The sequence below is a fragment of the Vombatus ursinus genome, unplaced genomic scaffold (genome assembly GCF_900497805.2).
Source record: "Vombatus ursinus unplaced genomic scaffold, bare-nosed wombat genome assembly UNPS02010193.1, whole genome shotgun sequence".
Taxonomy (NCBI): Eukaryota; Metazoa; Chordata; class Mammalia; order Diprotodontia; family Vombatidae; genus Vombatus; species Vombatus ursinus.
The window spans coordinates 8,903,274-8,925,095 of record NW_020949971.1 but is presented as its reverse complement, the minus strand read 5'-3'; the positions used below and the strand labels follow the sequence as shown (position 1 = coordinate 8,925,095).

General features: G+C 47.0%; 1 protein-coding gene across 7 annotated transcripts in view; it reads right to left on the bottom strand.

Moving 5' to 3' along the window:
- KIAA1109 (KIAA1109 ortholog) overlaps positions 1 to 21,822 on the bottom strand; it is a 197,807-nt gene that overhangs the window by 2,823 nt on the left and 173,162 nt on the right. For all 7 annotated transcript variants that reach the window (XM_027853674.1, XM_027853679.1, XM_027853680.1 and 4 more), the window contains 13 exons: positions 20,780 to 20,981; positions 18,977 to 19,177; positions 18,049 to 18,228; positions 17,348 to 17,485; positions 16,273 to 16,530; positions 10,515 to 10,665; positions 9,150 to 9,307; positions 8,572 to 8,764; positions 8,131 to 8,348; positions 6,475 to 6,726; positions 3,597 to 3,800; positions 2,626 to 2,820; positions 1,775 to 1,909 (listed from right to left, as the gene is read on the bottom strand). In XM_027853674.1, the coding sequence (XP_027709475.1) occupies positions 1,775 to 1,909; positions 2,626 to 2,820; positions 3,597 to 3,800; positions 6,475 to 6,726; positions 8,131 to 8,348; positions 8,572 to 8,764; positions 9,150 to 9,307; positions 10,515 to 10,665; positions 16,273 to 16,530; positions 17,348 to 17,485; positions 18,049 to 18,228; positions 18,977 to 19,177; positions 20,780 to 20,981 (2,485 nt within the window). The remainder of the gene's footprint in view (positions 1 to 1,774; positions 1,910 to 2,625; positions 2,821 to 3,596; positions 3,801 to 6,474; positions 6,727 to 8,130; positions 8,349 to 8,571; positions 8,765 to 9,149; positions 9,308 to 10,514; positions 10,666 to 16,272; positions 16,531 to 17,347; positions 17,486 to 18,048; positions 18,229 to 18,976; positions 19,178 to 20,779; positions 20,982 to 21,822) is intronic.

The window sequence follows — 21,822 nt, the reverse complement described above, 5'->3', positions numbered from 1 at the left end:
ATTTCTTTCTGGGTAACATCTTTACAAATAAAACAGCTCTATAAAAAATTGTGTACTTAGAACTCCTGTAAAGAAAGTCGACAGAATTTGTTTTCCTGTTGTTTAAGCCAAACTTTCAAAATGACCCTGGACAAAGAGAGTGGTATTTACATATGGCAGTTTCATAAGCACGTCTTCTCCAAAGTAATTCTGCAGGACACTGACAAGATGGTAAAATAACAGGTTAACAAAGACAGGCTTCTCAGCCTGACAGAGTGCCTAGAGGTAGAGTCATTGCATGTACCCAATGGAAATATTAATTTATAATCAAAATTTTCTTGAGCATTCTATTTATTCAGTTCTTAAAATATTTATACTTATTGTCATTTTATGAAAAATAAAACTCCATCCTAAAAACACCCAGGGCAAGATGTATTTTAAGCATCGGTTGCTGTGAATTCGGTAGAGACAATATAAAAGATGCCTGATCAAGGGGCATGCAGAGCGTTGTGGCCCTTTGGACATAATCACAGATTGCTGGAGGAGGTGGATTCCGACACAAACACTCTCTACTTCTGATTCAGTTCCATTTGTGATTGTTGTGTCCATTTGGCTCGAGCCCCCTCCAGTGGACTACACCCACCGATTCCATGCGGACTCTCAGGAATGCTTCAGTTAGGCCTCTCAGACTGCCCTCAGGACTCAGCTCTTAGTTCTGCTGTGCTGTGTTACAATATTTTATTTCTTTGTCATAACAGATGTTAACCAAGGTGCCACTTCCGAACCTTTCAAAAATCTCTCCTTTCCTGGCCCCCCTTGATTGTTGGCCCAACATTTTCCTTCTACTTCCTCCTCGATCCCGCGTCCTCCTCTCTCTTGTCTGGAAGCTCACTCCCAGCTCGGCACAGCTCATCAGTTCTAGTCTCAATGTGGCTTAGAAGGCACTGACGGCAGAAGCTCAGATTGGGAAGAGAGCACCAGTGGTCCCCTAGTTCAGCTGCTCTGTGCTTTATCATCTTCCCAACAAGCAGAAATCCAGACTCGCCTTCAAGGCTCTATCGAAGGGAGACCTCACCACCACCAGAGAAGCTCCTTCCACTCTTGGACAGCTCTAATCAGGAAGAAGTTTGTCTTCACATAGAGCCGAATTCTGCCTCGACGAAACTTCTCCCTATCGTTGCTGGTTCTGTCTCCGAGGGCCAAGCAGAACAAGTCAGAGCCTCTTCACGAGGCCATGCACCAAATCCTAGTAGTCGGCCATCATGCCCCCTCTACACCTGCTCTTCTCCAGGACAGATGCCGCTGGTTCTTCCAGCTGGTCTCCATCCAGTGTGACCTCAAATTTCTTACCATCTCAGTTCCTCCTGTAGCTCACACTCAGAACTGAACCTAATACTTCAGATGTAACCTTTGTATTGTGTACACACTCACATCTGGCCTCTTTCTTTCAATTCCTATCCATACCGTAAGAGAGCTTTTTTTTTTTTTTTTTTTGCTTCTCTGGTATCCCCCATGGGACCTAGCGGATGACCAATGTTGATTATGTGACCACACTGATGTGTTGCCAATCAAGGCAACCAAAATGTCCAGTCTCTACCAATCAATCAACAAGTTGTTTTGTTTTTTTTTAAGCACCTACTACATAGTAGTAGCTCCTGAAGATTCAAATACAATGAATGATAAAAAATCCCAACCCTCAAGGAGTTCACGTTCTACTCTTATAATTCTTTGGAAAATATTACATATACCATGAAGATATTTTCAATGAATTTTTAAAAGAGAATAATCTGCCTACCTTTTTCTTTTTCTTTAAGATAAGCTGACACTAAGTCATGAAGAAACATAATTAGCTCAGCATCCATAGTCACACAAATGTGATCGGTGAATTCTGTTACCACACTACATTCCACTTTCGGCTTGATGTTCGTGTCTGGAAATGACAAAACTTTTTTTAGAGAAACAATTTTATTTAATAAGGTTCCTTGCTCTTTCCCAGGGTAAGACATATGTGACACACACATGCAGAGGTGATTAATTTTACATTTAGTTTATGGGAATTAGTGCCAGCATTCATTGGCCTCATCATTAGTTGATATATATCTATATATCTATACCTGTACATTTATATATCTATATGTATGTGTATATACACACACACATATAAACTATCTTCATCTCTATTTTTATACCTAATTACATATGAAAACAAAACTAGTTTGAATTTTCCTAGAATTCAATTTTTAATTGTAAAAATCATTATAACTCTGTGCTGAACACAAAGCATACCAGGAAGATAGCAGGTATCTTACTTAGAACACGTCATATTTGCTAGACAGCAGGTTAATTCTGGTAGAAACCAGGACTTTAAGGGATAAAAACTGTTTAATATGCATAATAAATTCTGAAAGTCATTTTTAAATTTTTTGCTCTCAACCCTTGACAAAATTTGTTAAGTGAATGCTAAATACCTGACCAGATAAATACATCCTCAACAGAAAAATACATCTTATTAAAAGGAGAGCTGACGTTCCTTGCCTCTGGACGAGACTCAGGGCTGGCTGTGTTCTTCCAAGAGCAGTAACTTAATTATTTCAGATGAACTATTCGACGGCAGTAGACAGGGAACCCCAAGTCCCCACCACCCACCCTGCAAGGAAGGTTCCTGTGGCTCTTGAACGTGAATGGATTTGAAGTCCAGCTGCATCCTTGGGAGGGCAAAGATGGTCTCCGTCTCGTGGTTGTAACTAGAACCTCCTCGGAAGCCACTCAACAGACTAGCACTCTTCACAGTCGTGCTGCTCTCTGTGTTATTAGCATCAACATTTCGAAGCAGGTTTAACTCTATATGGGGAAAAGGAAAAATCATATTTGATCAACGTTCGAGTCATGAGTCGAACTCCAATGAGCCTTCTGGAATGTAACTCGGTGAAAAGAGATGAGCGTGCTCAAGGAAGAAAAACTGGATGAATGAACAACTTTCATAAAAGCTCTAAAAACAGATTAGACTGCAAACATTGTGAGGTCAGGCCAAGATCAGTACCAAAGTGGAACTGACATAATGACCCGAGGTCATTCCATTGATTTTTTTCAAAGAAGTTTCTCTAGCTTTCAGAGAGGTAACTTCACAGCACTTCAGAGCCAGATCTCAAAGGTTATTAAACTGTTAAATGATAACCTGCAGTTTATGGAAGTGTCCCCAAAGTCTTGGGGCAGCTCCTCCTCCTCAGAACTCAGTGCAGCTTAGAACGACCCTAAGCCTTGGGGGCCATCCTGTGTATTTTGGGGTTCTCATACCATAATGCATTGACCAGGTTGTCCTGGCTGCTGCCAGTAAGAATGCCTGCCTCTTTCCTCCTCCCACTGACCACGAGCAAACCCTACAACCTCTCTAGGCCTAAGCTTCCTCCTGGGTAAGAAGGAAACAACATTTGCACTACCCACCTCATGCGACCATTACGGAGTTTTTTATGAACCTTCAAATACCACATAAATGGGTTTCTCAAGTGTATCTAAGTAAAATGAGTTTTTAAAATTAAAAAACCAACAACGTCACCAACGTTTAAGCTCTGAGACATGATAAACAGGCTCCCAGCTGGAAGACACCCCGAGTGACTGACCTTCGTTCCTTGTGGCAGTGACATAATTGAACCATTCTTTCACACTGGCCACCCCGTGGGGCGGGTTTTCGTGGCGACGTCTTGTGATCTTGGTTATGGTTGCCATAGGACTCTCCAAAGCACCACAGGGTTTGGTGACCATGGTGTTGTGACCTAGGTGGAAATCCAATGTCTGGACAACGTACGTTGAATGATCACTTGAACCTGACCCAAAGGGGAAAAGAAAGATGTGTTAAAGATGCCATTTCCACTACTAGGTAAATTCCATATCTATTCAGATTTTCATTTAACTTTTCTTTTTTTTGTAACTAGGTAAATATACTTAGATATTACTCCAATAGCCAGAGGTGGGCAGGCCCCACTCTGGGCCTGGGATCAGAGGTCTCCTCCCCTCCCACTGGCTCACTGCAATAACCGCTTACGAGGCGCTCTGTCCTTGCGGGTGCTAACCAACGACGCTGAGGAGTCAGGAGGCACTGAATTTCCAATACCCGCTCCCTTTTCAGTCTGAATATGGGGAGAGTATGTGTGGGGGGCAAGGTCCTAGTCTTGGCCCCATGGGAACTAGAGGCCTCTATTCCCAAGACACTCCTAGCTGCCTGCTATGCAGGCCCTATTCCCTCTACATACAGAGATGAAGTCGATCCAGCTGATCTCTGACCCTCCCAAGGGCTCGAGAAGGTGGAGCTCCGGAGCCAGAGGAGGGAGAGGCCCTGCCTCTCACTGCCTCACACCCAAGGGTCCTTGTGGCCACCGTTCCTGTCCCAGAGACAGCAATGCCGAGGGACAGCAGCATGATGGGGCTGCATCTACCTCTCCACGACCCAGGACGAGGGAGCTCCTTCACACCAGGCCTCTTCAGATCACTGCCACTGATCCTCTGCTCCTCTGGTCTAAGGGACTGAGCGACCTGGTCACCCGGCATTCCCTGTTCAACAGCTTGCAAACTGCTCCCTCCTGGTCCCCCTTGTCTCTGATATTCGAGGTCACCATTTGTGAAGGTGAAAACCCTTTTCCCTTCTCCTCTGGGCCCTGCCCTGCTCTTCACATGCTCCCATCACAGAATCCGTTCTCCCCCGAGACTTCCATTTCCCTGCCCTCATGGAATCCCTCTAGAAAATGCTGCATTCCCTGTCACTGTGACCACTGCTGGCTGCTACATGCCAAGCCCCCGATACCTTGGGGCTGGAAGGCCTCTGCTCCCCATTATCACTGTACCACAACCCTGGCCCTGAGCAATCTCCCTTCCTTTGATGTCAAGTCAAGGCAACAAGCATTTATCAAGCCCCTACTGTGCGCCAGGCCTTGTGCTGGGGATACATAGAGGCGCAGAAGCAGTCCCTAGACTCAAGGAGCTCCCAGTCAAAAGGAGGAGATAACAGAGGGAGGCACGGCACTGAGGAGGGTGGGGAGAGGCTCCTGAGTGGGCGGGATTTTATCTGGGGAGGGAGAGCCTTCCAGGCAGGGTGCAGGTAGAGAAAATGCCTGGAGCTGAGAGATGGAGGGTCTTGTGTGAGGAACAGCAAGAAGGCCCCACTCACTGGGTCAGAGAGCAGGTGGGGGGTACAGTGTAAGACAGAGAGGACGAGAGGGGCGAGGTTATAAAAGCTAACCAGAGAACTTGCTATTTGACCTTTTAGGTGATGGGCAGCTGTTGTGACGTGTGTTCTATACAATCCTGCCTACACGTCTGTCTTCGTTTTCAGAAGGATTCAGGACCTGGGCAGCAGTTTTTCTCGCTCCTACCACCTCTGCCCTCACACTTGGGGACTTTAACATTGATCATGATGTTCCATCGAACGTTCTGCCTCCCAGGTCACCGTCCTTGCCGTCTTTCATGATCTCTATCTCACCTCTTCCTTGGGTGCCCACAAGAAGGGTGATACCTCAGAACCAGCACTCTGAACCCTCATGCCTCTGACTCCACATCTTTCCCCGGTCAGGCTCTCCCATCCTCCTATTCCTCCACCTCCCTATCTTTCCTCCTTCGGCAGAACCTACACGGCCTCCCCCTTTCCCAATGCATCACACTGGAGGCCCCATGGTACGAGTGGGAATCACAGGGCATTGGTTTGAACCCCGCTCACTTCATCTTTCTGGGCCTCCTCAGGGCCCCCCTCAATGCAACATCCAGGATTCACTTCTCTCTCAACAAGTCACCCCCGCCTGGTTTTCCCCTTCTCAGCCTTGAGCTTACAGGTGGCCTTTCCAAAGACTCCCCCTTCTCCCTCTGGACTCCACGTCCTTAAACCCCTCGTTCCCTATCCAACCACTACTCCAGGAGCACAAAGGACTGACTTTCCCTGCTTTCCCTGATGTTAGTATTTGATGCTCAGCCTGAGGCAGCAGGGTGCAGCTGTTCTTGCTCATGGGTTTGCTGTTAAACTGCCTTTTCTAGCCTGGGCTGACTCACGGGGGACAATCCCTCCTTACTTAGTAACAACAGCGCTTCTATAGCACACTGGGACAAAGTATGTGGTTATGATAAACCTTGGGAAAAGCGGATTCAGAAAAGAAACACAAAGGTGAGGGCATGAGGCCAATCCTACCCCTGCAGGTCAGGAAACAGCTACCCACGGCAACAGGAGCTGCAGCTTCCAAAGAATTGGGTCAGGAATTTAATACTGTCAGTCTTACCCAGTCAGGGGAGACAGTGGCTAAACTCAGAAAGAAGCCCATTAACACACTCGTGCTCTCTGAACTGTCCACCCACCTTTGGTCCGGTCTGCCCGAGGTCAGGAACAAAATAATAAACGCATCATTTCGGTGAGACATGGTTTGAAGTATTGTAAGAATAATAGCTCAAGACAAAGGACAATTATCCTGTTTTTTGTAACCCTATCAGAAGACACATACCAAAATTGATATTAATGCTTACCATCTTCCCAGATTTTCTGCGCTTCTGTCCAAAATGCAATATTTGGCTCTTCTAAATGAAAAAGAGCCCAGGATTTTGAGCGGAAATTAGGCCCGTGGAAACAAGCGAGTGTCATGTGATTTCCGTGTAGGCTCATAGAGCCCCCAAATTGCATTCCATCTTCTGGTAATGGAATCTGAAATAAGGAGATGTGGCATCCTGACACAACCTTCAAAACTCCAGGCCAGTGGCGGTGATGAGCAGCATCCAGAACTACAAGAGAATGGCAAGGCGTTAATTCAGAAGCGCCCTGTCCTCAGAGCAGCAGGAGCAGCAAGCTTGCTGCTCCGCGTCTGGCTAAACCTGAACAAGGTGGGGACACAAAGAGCTCGACGGCCACCCTCCACCGCCAGCAGAGAACGTGGGGTCTAGGAAGTGGGTGCGAGCAAAGGGAGAAGACGGCTCTGGAGGAGGGCCGATGTCGATGCCTGCGGGAGACCGGCACGGTTCTGAGAGAATGCAGGGGCTGGGCTGCCACTGGGAAACCACGTGGCATTTTCAATGCTTCTCAGCTGTTCATCACCACAAAATCTCCTTCTTTTGAGGCCAAAATTCTCCCAGTGTGAGATATGGCTGTGAGTCATGAAGTGCCATGACTCCACAGGGCGCCCCGAAGGACAAGTATGGGTCTAAGGAGACATACAACATGTGACCAATGGTGACATGCGCGTGAGAACAAACACGACAAAAACATCATTCAGGATGTGTGCGTGTGTGTGCGCGTGAGAGGAACACGCAACCCTCCCTGGAAGTGGGGGGACTGACAAATGCCAGGAACAAGGGGTGGCAGAGGCCCTGGAACAGCCCTACAGGAAGGCCTCTGGTGCTCCGAGCACATCCTAAATGGAGCACATGTGGAAGAAGAGGGGCAAAAACGACACGGGATGGCTGGGTGACAAGGACTGGTAGAGAGAGCGGGCAAAAGGATGAAACCATCGATCCAATACTAAGAGTGAGAATGATAATGATAATCATGACAATAATAATAACGAGGATTGCTAGGGGCTTTACAATCATGATCTCATTTGATTTTCACAACAACCCAGGGAGCTAAGTGCCATCATTATCCTTAATACGGACAAGAGGAAACTGAGGCAAACAGGGCTAAATGACTTGCCCAGGGTCCCACAGCCACTACGTGTCTGAGGCCACATTTGAACTCAGATCTTCCTGACCCCAGGCTGGCTCTCTATTCACTGGACCACCAGCTGCTTCTCAAGTATCAAAGGATATTGTAGAAAAAATGACAGAAATGACAAAGCTATTTGAAAAATGTTTAAAATTTGGGTGGATATAATTGATCCAGAGCTAGCAGAATTCATTATGAAAATATCTGATTACAGATCTCTTTTTGGAACAATAAAAACATTTAGCTAATTCCTTTTCAAACTTCTTTCTGAGGTAGAATGAAAAATCTCATTTACACAGGCATATGTATCTAACTTTTTGCTTCTTTAATGAACAAAAATAACACTTTTTTTAGGAAAGGGCTTTTTAAAAATTTATGACCGAGGAAATTCTTAATGAATATGGCCTAATATAGATTTTTCTCTAAGTTGTGACTAACAGGTCTAATAGAAAACACAGTATATGAGAACACATCCTCATAATTCTTACGCAGTTCTTGCGAATTCTTCTCTAGGTGACTGGCTGTTGCCTTTGGGGGAAGGTAAGGAACTGGTCCCCAAGTAGAGAGAGCCCGCTTGCTTGTGTCAAACTGCTGGGTGAAGAATTCCTGGAGTTTCATTCCTATTTTTATCAAGTCTGGAGTGGTCGATCTGGAAATCATTACTTGGAAAATATCCCACTTTAAATCTCCATGGACAAAAATTTCACTAAATGATAAAAGAATATTTCACTAAATATGACAATAGTTAGGTCATATCACAAAACAGATTTTCCCATTCTTTTTTCCCCCTATTTCAAATTAACTGTGCCATATAAAATACCCAGCTGAACAAAAATATAGGCTGAGGGTTTTTAACCGAGTTTTAGAAAACAGACAGGAATGCAGACTAAAAAGGTAAGGTATTCCAAGAAAGGCCTGAGTCACGATACCTTTTGTCTGACATACTCGAATCCAGTGTATTGTACAGATTCACTTTCCACTCATCCTGCAGCTTGAGGTCCGCATTACTGAAGATGCCCATGAGGATGCTTGACCCCATGTAATCCACACGAGCTTCAGTGGAACCCAGAGTGATCTGAATTTTGTGACTCGGTTGCTGATTTGGATGTTCAGAAATATGAGCTGAAAGAGACACATTTGGCCACTTTTTACAGAAGTTGTCAGCTTTCAAGAAATAATCAGAATAAAACATTTTTAATTTTGAAGTCAAACTAAGCCTACACTCTAACAGGAGAGATAACAAGTGCTCACAGAGTGAAGGATACACAGATTGATATAAAGAGAATGAATACAAGGTCATTAGTGGAAGGGGCTGTAGCAGCTGGGGGTGTGGGGTGGGGAGAATCAGGCAAGGTTTTCTGTAGAAGGTAGCATCAGTGCTGCATCTGGAAGGAGGAGAGGTGAGGAGGGTGCTGCACTTAGAGGAAGCCTTAAATGAACAGGATTCAAAGAGCTGAAGAGTAATATAAAGACCAGTTTAGTTACTGATCAGCAGGTTTCAACATACCAACCATCTCCAAGGTGTTGACATCGATGGTACCTCCAACCACGCCGCCCTTTGAATCTAACTGGGATCTTCCCAAGCCAACAGACATGCTGATCTCCCGGTCTCTATTGCTTCCTACTGACAGACGACCCTGACTTTTCAAACCACTGGTGGTCCATCTGGGCAAAAAAAAAAAAAAAAAAAAGGAAATGGTACCTAATTGAGATGGATGGATTTTGAAGTCTCAAATTAGGAAAATGGAGGTTTAAAACAGGTTAACTTTGCCAAGGACACTGCCATAGTCATTTAAAAAAAAAAAGGCTAGAAGTTATAGGCTGTAATATAAAACAATAAAATAAAGCTTTTCTGCTATCCAGATAGCAGGTTTCCTAATCTCTCTCTCTCTGTTTTTTTTTAGGCAATTGGGGTTAGGTGACTTGCCCAGGGTCACACGGCTAGTAAGTGTCAAGTGTTTGGTCTGAGGCTGGATTTGAACTCAGGTCCTCCTGACTCCAGGGCCGGTACTCTATCCACTGCTCCACCTAGCTGCCCCCTACTCTCTTTTTAATATTCACAAAATGGAAGAACTGGAGAAATGGAAGGGACCCCAGCAGCCAGTGCGTCCAACCAATACCCGAATCTGAGAGCTGGAAGGGACTCATACTAGTATAACATGGAGGACTGACCCAGTATCATCAGCCTCTGCTTCAAGAGTCCCAACGACGGGAACCACTGCTTCTGAGGGGGCCCCTTCTACTCTGGGCTAGCTCTCACTGTTAGGAAGCTTTTCCTACTATCAAGCCTAAATGGGCTTTCTGGCAATTGCCTTCTGAGAGAAAAAGAGCAAAGGTCATCCCTCTGCATACATCCTTGGAGATGGCTGTCCTGTCCCCTTGAGTCTTCTGATCCCTGGGCTAACCATTCCAGCTTTATCCAATGGCCGTTCCCTTCTTTCAGTCACCCACTCCTCAGGGCTGTGAATTACGGTATCAGCAGGTGTGCACCCGCATCTGGATCAAGCAGTTCACACAGCTTATCTGTTGGCTGGGTTGTACTCCTAAAGCATCACAGGAACAACTTTATAGAAAGGGACGCAGTAAGCCACGCCTGAGGTCGCTCCCAACCTAAGAAAAGGCGTTGCTTCAGTCTTGTCCGGCTCTGCGTGACCCCACTTGGGGTTTTCCTCACAAAGATACCACTCCAAGTTTGCTGCTTCCTTCTCCAGCTCATTTTACAGACGAGGAAACTGAGGCAAACAGGGTGGAGCCCAGGGTCGCACAGGGTTCTGAGGAAGGAGAGCCTTCCCGGGTCCAAGTCCAGAGCTTTATGCTGCCGCTCTTAAAACAAAACTAATAGTAAAGATGCTACGACACATGGATGACTTACGTTGTGTTACCCATCACATTGCTCATATTCATTTGCACATTCAGTTGTTTGAGGTTGATAGCAAACACGACCAGGGTCTCCCAGGGGGTGCCTTGCTGGCTGGCTGCTTTGTTGGACTTATTAAAAGGAGTAGATGTTCTTGAGAGTGAATCTAAAAACAAAAAAAGTTAAAGACGCTTTGTGTGAAAAAAACACTGGGGTTATTTCAAAGCAAAACCTAATCAAAATCTTGTGGCTATAATAACTGGAGCTGAAAAAGTCATAAAAGTCTTTGCACATGACTTTAAAAAGTATTTTAAAAATAAACAGTGGTCCACTCACGTTAACACCTGCATCTATGGCCTGAGTGAGTGGTAAAGAAGAGAACAAACAATCCTTCCAGACATTGTCCAACCTTGCAAGCTCACTCTCCCAGGACGCTGCTCCAGTCCCCAGCTAATTTAATTATTCATGGACTCAATGCAATTCTGAGAGGCCACATGGAGCCCAGCTCAGTGACACTGACTTCTGCCCAGGCCTTGACGGACCGCCGCTGCCGTGGCCCTGTGTTACTAGGCTGGCGCAGCTGCATGGGGGAGGGGCGGGTGCCCCTTCCTGGGGCAGTGCTCAGTACACAGCTGCCCATTACTGGTCTACAGCTTACTCTGCTTAGAGACAATGGAGTACAGCCTTCATTTCACTGGCTGCTCTCCAAACTGAGCAATCTGTCTTGGCTCTCATCTGGGCAGGGGCAGGGTGCCCCCTCCTCACCTTCGCTTCATTCAAGTGTGACTTCTTAGGAGGAAGGCTCTATGGATCCCTCCAGCTGCCTTGCTGTTTACTTTTTTAATGACTTATTTTAACTTATCTGTGCGTGTGCATGTGCATGTGCCGCCCTCTTCACCCCCACCCCTCAGTAGAAATAAACTCATTAAAAGCAGGGACTAGTCTGGCTTTGTCTGTTACTCCAAACTCCAGCACACTGCCTCCTGTACAGCACACACTTTTATGTCTGCTGAATTGAGCCGAATTAGGAAATTGAAGCACAGCGGTAATTTGTTAAAAGAAGGTCTAGTTTGGAACCCAAATCCAGTACTTTCCATTACACCAAGTGTCAGATGAACTGATAAGTTCACCAAGCTCTACTGTGCCAGGATAGAGAAGAGGCCAACCTACTGCCTGTTCGCTTGCTTGGTAGCAGGTACAAGCCTCCTGATGCCTTTCTGAGACGGGCAGCCAAAAGGATTTCTGGTTCCTCGTCAAACCCGTCTCTTTCACTCATCATTTAGGAGGGAGTTTTCACTATCAGGCACTGAGATGTTAAGTGACTTGAGCTGTTCCTGCTTATAACAGGTGTGGTGTGTATATATGTATGTCACATATATGTATGAATAACCTAGAATACCCCACCTTATATGTATTCTAAGTCCTATTAGGAGAAACACTGAAGGGGAGGAGGTGCCTAGGTCTGAGGATGGCTTACTAGGAGACACCACCCTCATCTTTCCCCACTGCTCTGAGCGTCCCCACCTGGATAGCTGGCTCACAGCTCCTACCTCTTAAGTGGTTTCATGTTCCTGGTTACAATTTAATGCCCACCTTTTACGTATTTTCACTTAGCCGGGCAGCCCAGCTGTTCTCTCACAGTATGGATTCAAATTCTTTCATAAGAAAGCTTTGATTAAAAACACAACAGAACAAAATCTAGTCTCGAGATCTGCAGCAGCCTGTTTTGTGCGTTTCACACTTTTTCCTACACCTGCTCCCCCTGCTTCCAGGTCTGGAGGTCTCCTGACCTCCAGCTCTCTGAGGTCCCCTGCCTCTCCTGATGGTGAACCCCCCCCTCCAGATCCCACGGCAGGCCAGGCTGCAGGCTCACCATTGCCTCTGCTACCAAAGTGGGCCCAGATATGCCACTATCAACACTCACAGAGCCACATATCTCCCTTCAACTCAGCAAAATGCAGAGAGCAGACATGAAGCATCTCCTGGGAGAAGACTCGTAAGTGAACGAATGAGAAAGCCTGTTTCAAGCACTTAGTGTATGCCCAGCACTTTGCTATCTGCTGGGGTAACAAAGAAAAGCAAAGCGGTCTCTCCTGTCCAGGAGCTCACGTCTCATGGGGAGACAACACACAGGGGTTTCTGTGGCAAGTCAGCCGGCAAGGCCTCCCTCAAGCTCCTTGGCAGGGAGCAGTCAGCACATGGGAATCCATGCTGAGGGGTCATTTCTGTTGGTACAAAGGCAAGCGTGACAGAGAGCTCGTACTGGGAAAGGGCAGGAGGGCACTGGAGAAGTGGCAGACAGTCAGCAAGGGAAAGTACTCTGGGGCGGCATGGCATTCTCTTTTTAACCTAACCTTACCAACCAGCTTCCGCCCTTCTCATTCCTCTGCATCTGCTCTCTCCAAAGTTCCTAACGATCTCTTAGCTGCCCAATCTGATGGTCGTCTCAGTCCTCCATCTCCTTGACCTCACTGCAGCCTTTGACACCGCACACCCCTCTCTCTCCTCAACACTCTCTTCTCTCTAGGTTTTCCAGATGCCCCATCCCTCCTGCTTATCTCCCTCCTGCTTACCTCCCTCCTGCTTACCTCCCTCCCTCTCTCACCACTCCTTCTGTCTCCCTGGCTGCATGCTCCTCGAGACCACACCCTCTGACCACGGGTGTCCTTCAGGCCTCTTCTCTCCTCCCTCTAGACTACTTCACTTGGGGATCTCCCTGGCTGCCATGGACTGAATGACCATCTCTGTGCTGATGATTTTCAAATCTACCTTTCCTGCCCCAAACCCTCTGCTGACCTCCAATCTCTCATCTCCAACCGGATGTCCAGTAGACGTCTTCAACTCATTATCTTTTCCCCAAACCCTCCTCTCATTCCCACTTTCCCAATTACTTTTGAGGGCAACACTGCTCTCTGAGGCCTTAGGCTCATAACCAAGGGGTCATCCTGGACTCCTCACTATCTCTCACCCCCCATATCTAAGCTGGTGCCAAGACCTGTCCAGTTTGCCTCTGCAGCACCTCTTGAACATGCCCCCTTCTGTCCTCTGAGACGCCCACCCTGGCGTAGGCCCTCATCACCTCACACCCAAACTACAACTACAGCTACTGCTGCTCCCACGACCAGCACCATGTACGTTTTAAGGTTTGCAAAGCACGGAACATCCTTGCATTTGAAATGGGTGCTATTATTATTGTTGTTATTATTATTCCCATTTTACGGATGAGGATACAGAGGCTAAGAGAGGCTTGCCCAGGGCCACGCATCTGCCAAGTGTGTGAAGTGGCATTAAAACTCGAGTCTTCTTGGCGATGGCAATGGCTTTCCTGTTGGCCTCCTTCCTCACTCCAGGCCACCCCCCACTCAGCTAAAGCTCAAGTCTGATCCTGTCACTCTTCCACTCAGTAACCTCCTGTGGCTCCCTATCAGCTCCAGAATCCAAACCAAAATGCCCCCTCCGACCTCTGCAGTCTTTTTTTTTTTTTTGCAGTGTTGATTTTATTTTAATTTTTTTAAATTAATTTATTTTGATTTATCAACAATCACTTCCATAACCTTTTGAGTTTTAGATTTTTCTCCCCCTCCCCCCCAAGACGGTGCAATCTGATACAGGCTATACATATACATTCCTATTAAACATATTTTCACATTAGTGATGTTGTAAGTAAGAAAAAAATGTTAATTAGATTTGTTTTTTGTTTTGTTTCTTTTTGCTGAGGCAGTTGGGGTTATGTGACTTGCTCAGGGTCACACAGCTAGTAAATGTCAAGTGTCTGAGGCCGGATTTGAACTCAGGTCTTTGTGGTTCAAAGACTAATGCTCTATCCACTGCACCACCGAGCTGCCCCCTCGGCAGTCTTTTCACACCTCACTTCCCCATGTACCCTGAATCCAGTGACACTGGCCTCCTGGCTGTTCCCCCAACTAAACACTCCACCTCTCGCTCTGGGTATTTTTCCTCGCTGTTCCCGACTTCCTTAAAACACAGCTAAAATCCCCCCTTCTCCAACAAGCCCGTCGTGCCTTCCCGCTGAGTCTCTGCCGTTTACTGTGCAGCTCTCTGGTTTGTACACAGCTGCCTGCATGTTGTTGCCCTCATTAGACCACAGAGAAGGGGCTGTTTTTTCTTCTCTGTCTCCCCAGTGCTTGGCAAGGTGCCTAGCACATGGCAGGAGCTCAGTGAAGGGACTGAGGAGTGACGGACAAGCAGAGTGACCCTTCTGGAGGACTGGGAAGTGGGATGTACTTTAGCTCCTTTGGCCCACCAGAGTCTCACAACAACCCTGTGCGGTCGATGCTACAGGTGTCACTGACTCTGCTTTACAGATGAGAAGCGGAGGCCCAGAGGGGCTGGCCACACAGGACGAGGAGTTCCATTCCTGCCCCCAAGTGTGCCCACGTGCCACTCCCTGGCCCATGTCAGACACAAGGAACCAGAGTCAGCACCACACCTCAGAGTTGGGAGGGACCTCCCACTCAAGCAGGACCTGGAGGAGAACCTTCTCTACACACAGCCAACCCTTGGGTGCATCTCTAGTTTTTCCTGAAGGATTTCTAGCCAAGGAGGATGCTATCTTCCAGAAGCCTCACAGTGCGATGGAGGAGAAACTGGAGGGGAGAGAAATGAAGCCAGAGACTGGACTGGACTCTACTGCACTGATCGAGGTGGGTGGCTGAAGCGGAGACAGAAAGGAAAAGTGGCAAGGCAGAGCAGGCACGGCTTGGTAACTGGCTGGGTATGGACAGAGAAGACAGAGTCAAAGATAACATGAGGTGATGGATGGATGAAAGGCAGTGCCTGGGAAAGAAACAGTGAAGTCAGGAGGAAGAGCGGGAGAAACACGGCCAAGAGCTGGGTGCCTGGAGGGGGCAAGTGATGGAGCTACCCAGGCGTGGGGGTGACAGCCAGTTACGGTGAGGAGTGCGAGCGCTCCAGGGAGCACCAGACTTCCCAGGAGAAATCGGACAGGTGAATCAGGCAGTGGGTGGTATCCGGCAGACCCAGGAAGAGGGCGTGGTCGGCGCCATCAAAAGTTCCCCAGAGAGAGATCGATGACAAGAAAGACTGAGCAAAGGTCATGGGGTCCAGATGGCGTCTGAAAAAGAAGTTTCAGTAGAAAAGAGGGAGGAAAAGCCAGACTCCCGGGGTGTAGAAGGAAGGTGTAGAGGATGTGGAGATACATCGTGAGTACATGTTACTTTTTCAATAACCTCAACATGGAGGGCACGATGGATGACACGTCAGCCAGATGGACCAGAAGAGTTAAAGGAAGGGGGTGTGTGTTTTTAAAGGTTCTGGGCAAACAGGAAGGGGATGATGGAAAGGAAGAGACAGAAGGTCATGTTCATGGAGGAGATGGGAGGGAAACGGAGTGAAGGGCACAGGGACGCTCGTTCCTAGGAGACAGAAAGGAGGCCTGTGAATGGAGGAGGCACGTGAGGGAGGCGCTGTTGGATGGCTTCAGTCTTTCCCCTGAAACTGGTGATTAGAGGAGGGCTAATCAGCTGCTCAGAAAGACAGCTCCGCAACAAAAACCTTGGATGGAGACGCTGGCCCATGACACCAGCTGACCGCCACAGCTCTCTCCAGCACCACCGCCACCAGTGTGGGGCTCAGCGAGTGGCTAAGTGTGGCTGCAGCAGGCTGTTCTGGTGAAGGAGGAGGCCATGGGGTAAGACATCCTCGAGTGTGAAGCTAAACACTTGGAATCTAGCCCTAAAGGTGGGGAGCCAAGGGCATGTGTGCTAACGGGCCACCTCTGGCTTCTGCTTACCTCTCTGGGGAACTGAAGAGTCAGACACGCTCCTGCATCTCACAGAGGCGGGAGACTTCAGATTCTGAGCAGCCGCTCCGGGAGTCATGCTGCTGTTTGCCATGTGCTCATTGAACACCGTAGGTGACTGGGCCATGTGGGTGAAGGAAGCCGCCTGGCTGGGCTGCTCCCAGGTCCTGCAGTAAGCTTTGCGGGATGACTCTGGAGAAAGGTGCTGGCTCACTCCCTCGATGGAATCCGGCGTCCCAGGGCCAGACGCTAGCAGAGAGGGGAGAAATGCCGTGGATGACAGAGGAAAGCCCAGTATACACTGCTGAGGCTATTATCATCCAACCACAGCTACCCAAGAAAAGCCCAAACGGGGTCACAGAATCTGACACACCTGAACAACAACAACATAGTTACCCAGGCTTACTCCAAATTCCTCCCACCGCTTTATTTCTAATGGAATAAGATTTCTCCACAAACTCCCATAACCTTTGTTCCGACTCAAGAAAATGATATTAAATTACTGAGAACAAAAGGAAGGTAAAGGAGGGGCGGGGAAGCTTTCTGGGTATTCTTCTCATGTTTTCTCTAAGGTCAAAGAGGGAAGTGCATCTCTAGGTTCATCAGAAATACTGATGGAAAATCAAAATTTAATTTGATTTTACTAAAAAAATTTTTTTTGGGGGGTGGATCCCAGATTCATGATTGCACTGGAACCCCACTAAGGAAACTCCCTCTACCAATGCAGGTTGGCACCTTCTCCGTAGCCCACTCTTAGAGAGCTAGTGGTGTCAAACTCAAACAGAAATGGATGCCTGTGGGCACCTGACTGATGCAGAAAGCCACAAATTGACATCATCCATGTTGCACTACATTTTAATTTCTTGTTAGACATTTCCCCACCACATTTTTCTCCAGTTCGGCTATCCAAGGGACCCCTGGGCCTGGAGTCAGACACCTCCAGCTCAGTGCGCCTGTGTCAGTGCCCAACTAAGGCAGACCCAGGTTTTCCTGCCTGATAGACATTATGCTCTGTAGCCTCTTTCAATAACTTCAATGGAATTCAGAATGTAAATAAGCGACCTACCGGGCAAATTTATAGTTTGGTCACCAAGAAAAAGGCGGCGGGCAATACTTCTCCTGTACCAGGCTCTGGGGAAGGCCAGAATCTCGCTCAGTCTGCGCATGTCGTATTTGAAGGAAGCTGAGCCGATGTCGCACACCGCTGAGACACACAAAGCACACATTAGGAGCTGGAACCGATTCTGAAAACCTTCACTCTATTTTCACATGACACAGGCAACTGCACCAGAAGCAGCACCAGTAACTAACTGGCTGCGAATGACTCCTGGAATGTGCTAGTCTCTCCGCTGTGATTAACTGCTGATATGTATTTTTTCTCCACTGATCACAAAATCAGAGTATAAGGATGACCTTTAGTTTATTAATTTTTAAAAGTCTGGCTTGCTTAAAGATAAGAGCTAGCACAAAGCCAAGGACAGACACAGACAGCCTCTCCTTTGGGGCACAAAGCTAACATGTTTCTCTCTCGACTGATTTAGGGTGTTCATTAATTTATGATCTGGCTGGTCTGATACTGGGAAAGGCTTGGCCTTGAGCTGACGTGGGGTTTTCCACATTATGTTAGCCCCACACCCAAGTAAAACTCTAGCACCAATAATTAGTGATACACCATGCTTGTGGTTAGACTTTCATCACTCTTTAAAACGCTGGCGGCCCATTCAGCTCACTCTGGAAAATCAATGACATAAGAATGGGATAAAATACCGGATATGTTTATTAACGTAGTGTCCATTTTATTCGCCGACTTGCTTGCAGTCTGACTTTCAAAAAACGAGGCGCCTCCAGAGCGTCGCATGCGGGACAAGCTCACTTTCACAAATTCCAGGTTTATGCTGAGGGAATCTTTGCGGCCGGTGACTGAGGTAGGCTCTTCATCTACATTCCCTGGAACCCACAAAAGAAAGACAGAAACCACACGCTGAAAAAGGCCATCCGTTCGGGTATTCTTACTTGTAAGAACACTGGTGCGCTGCAGCAGCAGTGCTGGGCAGGTTTTTTACATATGCATTACGTAACAAACAGCTGACTCTTCTTTACAACACCCTCCGTGTGTGATGTCACATTAATGGATAAAAAGCCAGCTGTGCTACTACAGGGTTCATCACGGAGGAGCTGCCGGACTCTGGGAGACATCTATAAGACAACAGGAGTGTCGGAGCGAGACGGAACTTTTTCCAGCTGGAAGAACTTTCCAGCAAGCTGACCAGTGAAGTCAGCAGTCTCCTCAGCGGGGCCGCAGGGAGCTGATCCCAAGGGGTTTCATTTAGAAAAACCTAACCTATATTCTACTTCTGGTTTTCAAAGAGGTGATCATACCACATGTGCTAAAACTTATTCAAAGCTACAACAGTTTATGCATCTGCAAAAAAGCATAAATGGGGTTACCAGGTTCCTTTCTGTGTTTATCATGCCACACTGCCACAACAAGATAAGGCTGTGAAGAAAAAAAAAACCCCCAACAACCCAGCTGGCAGGTGGATGGCCACGGGCTATTTCAGTTCATGACCTTAGTTCCCATAAATCCTGAAAAGGGGTAGTCAGAGAAGGTGCTACGAAATCCCCAAAGACAAGAATGAGCGCGTGCGAGCCCATGCACGCATGCGCACACACACGCACACACACGCACACATACCCAGGCCCCCAGACCCAGGGGTGAGGCCAGTCACAGCAGTTTTCTGTTTGCCTGCTCCATATGGATGAAATACATAAAGGGAGAAGTCCGACATGCAGGCAGTGAAACTCAGCCCGGATGAACTGCTGCTGGCATTGGTCAAATCGGACTGACTACTACTATGGCGGCTTCTGCCCAGGGGGCTGCCGAGTCCAGAGGAACCTAGAACCCAGAGAAGAAGATGAGGAAATTACAAACTAGGGGAAAAATTATTTTTAAAATTTGTGGCCACAATTAAAATGATTACACAAAAATAAATGGTATCTAGAATCACCTGGCTCGGAGTGAACAGCTAAAAAGTTAAAAATCACAAAGTATTCAAGCATCATGTGATTGAATCTCATGGAATTGGCTACATTTTAAAATGCCTTTTTCGGGGCAGCTAGGCGGTGCGGTGGATAGAGCATTGGTCCTGGATTCAGGAGGACCTGAGTTCACAAGACACATAACACTTACTAGCCGTGTGACCCTGGGCAAGTCACTTAATCCCATTGTCCAGATGAAAAAAAAAAAAAAGAAAATAAATCAAATGCCTTTTTCCTTTCGTCTTTCTGACCCTTTGCTAATCCCCCAAACACACACTGACCCGAGTGTTCTGTTATGGGCCTCAATATACGTCTTCTCTCTACTTTATGGAGCCAACTGAGCTGCTCCTTCTATACTGAAGAGTTCAATGCCCTGCTCCCTAAGCTATCTCTCCTCTAGGCTGAATCCCCGGCTCCTTTAGTATGTAGGTCATTCAGCACGGTGAGTCCCTTCTGACCCTCACTGCTTCCTCTCTTCACATGCTCCACCATGTGCAGCAAAGTCCTTTCTACACGGGGCGGCCAGAACTGGACCTAGCGCCTCACCATACCTTACCACACCTCAACCCACTTTAATCCGACGCCCCAGCCTCCCAGGAGAATGCAGAGGGCTGTAACTACCTGCATCTCTGCATCTAGAAGGTCAGCCAGGATGACGATACGTCTACCCAAAAGTATTCACCTCACACATGCACATACGTTAGGGTAATGGAAAAAGAGACCAAAATGAGCGAAAGGGAGCAGAATGTTAGGATCAAGCAGCACGGCCAAGTCTGAGGTCACCCGGAAACGAGTTTGCTTTTTCACTGTTTGGATGGAAACACAGCTTTAAACAAACTTCTGGGAAGGAAGCAGCAAAATCTGAGCTGAAATGCCTCTGAGGTCAGACATCTTTTTTCTAGTGCCTAAAAGTGTAGAGGAACCCAAGTATCTAAAATCCTTCTCTTTAGTCTGTCATTTTTTTAGTTAATCTTTTCTTCTTTCTTTCCCCTTTCTCCTTAAAAGGCCTCATCTCATAGTAAATGTTCATCCAAACCACAGTTCTGCTCTCAAGGAACAGATATTCTAATGAGGGAGACAAGAGGCGAGACATATACAAGAGACATACAGAGGCGATGGGCGGTGATCTCAGAAGGGAAGACACTAGCAGCTGGGGTGAACCATCTTCCTGATACCCCACTTAGCAGTCTGTCCACAACACTATGAGGCCTCTATGACAAATACCAAAATATTATCTATTTTGTGAGAAGGAGGCAATTTCCACATTTGGGCCAACAGCGAACATGAGTAATGCTTTCCTGCATTATTTCTGTTTGAGCAGGAAACTAATCTTAATGTTAGGAGCAAGTACTCCATAGCCAAGTTAGATCAGAATTCTGTCCAAGCACCAGCCTTATTTTACCACTCCTTGACTTCCCTAACCTGGGGGAAAAGTCTCTGATGGCATTACCCCCTTTACCTGGCATCCCCGTTTTGTTGGTGAAGGTCTTTGATCCACTCGGAGTAGGGTGACCACTAGGAGATGCAGCATCTGTAGGACAAGTGGTACCTAAAGTCTCCAGCTCTCCTCGATTTGAGGAGAACACCAAGTCCAGGGAAGGCAGCTTTAGCATACATTCTACTCTTGATACTGGTAAACAGCTGAATTTGATCTGAGAAGGCTAAAAAAGTTAACACAAAAAAGGATTAACAAATATGTAATTTTCTTTAAAAAGAAAATCAATTGCCCATAAAGGTAATGAAAGATATTTATTAAAACATTCAGGTGACAAACTGATGTGATGTCCTAAATTGTCTTTGAAGATGTTTACAACTACTTTTTTGCTTAATGTCTACATAGACCACTAAGAATCAAACCTCCGAATTTGGAAAAAATGCATTACCCCATCATATCAAATTTCTAGGAGAATTCATCCTGCATCAATGACTACGTCTTCCACAAGTCCATGGCCCCCATCAATGATATATTTTCCTAGAAGGTAACACGTATCTCAGAATGAGGAAGGCCAGAGACTAGCAGAGATACCAGGAACACACTCCGTATCAAGAGCTACTTGATACTCTTGGACTGGGCACCAGACAATCAAAAAGTGATTAAAAAAAGAAAGGCCGTCAATTATAATAACAATTGAAAAAAAAAAAAAAACAACCCAGGCAGCGAGGCTGGAAAGAAAGCAGGGCCACATTGACACTAGTGATAACGGGCAGAGTGGAGGGACTTCTCAGGAACGCTGTTTATCCCCCAAGCCTGAGGCAGTCATGATCCTCAGGGACTTCCAGCGTGTCCTCCACCCAGTCCTGAACAACGCACACGCCTTTATCTGAATTTTAAACACAATTATTTAGAAAGCTCTTGGTCAAGCTAGTAAGCCCTGGTATTTCAGTGGGACAGCACCTCCTGCCCTCCCAAGTCCTCCTCCTGTGCATGTGAGAGAGAGAGAGAGAGAGAGAGAGAGAGAGAGAGAGAGAGAGAGAGAGAGAGAGAGAGAGAGAGAGAGAGAG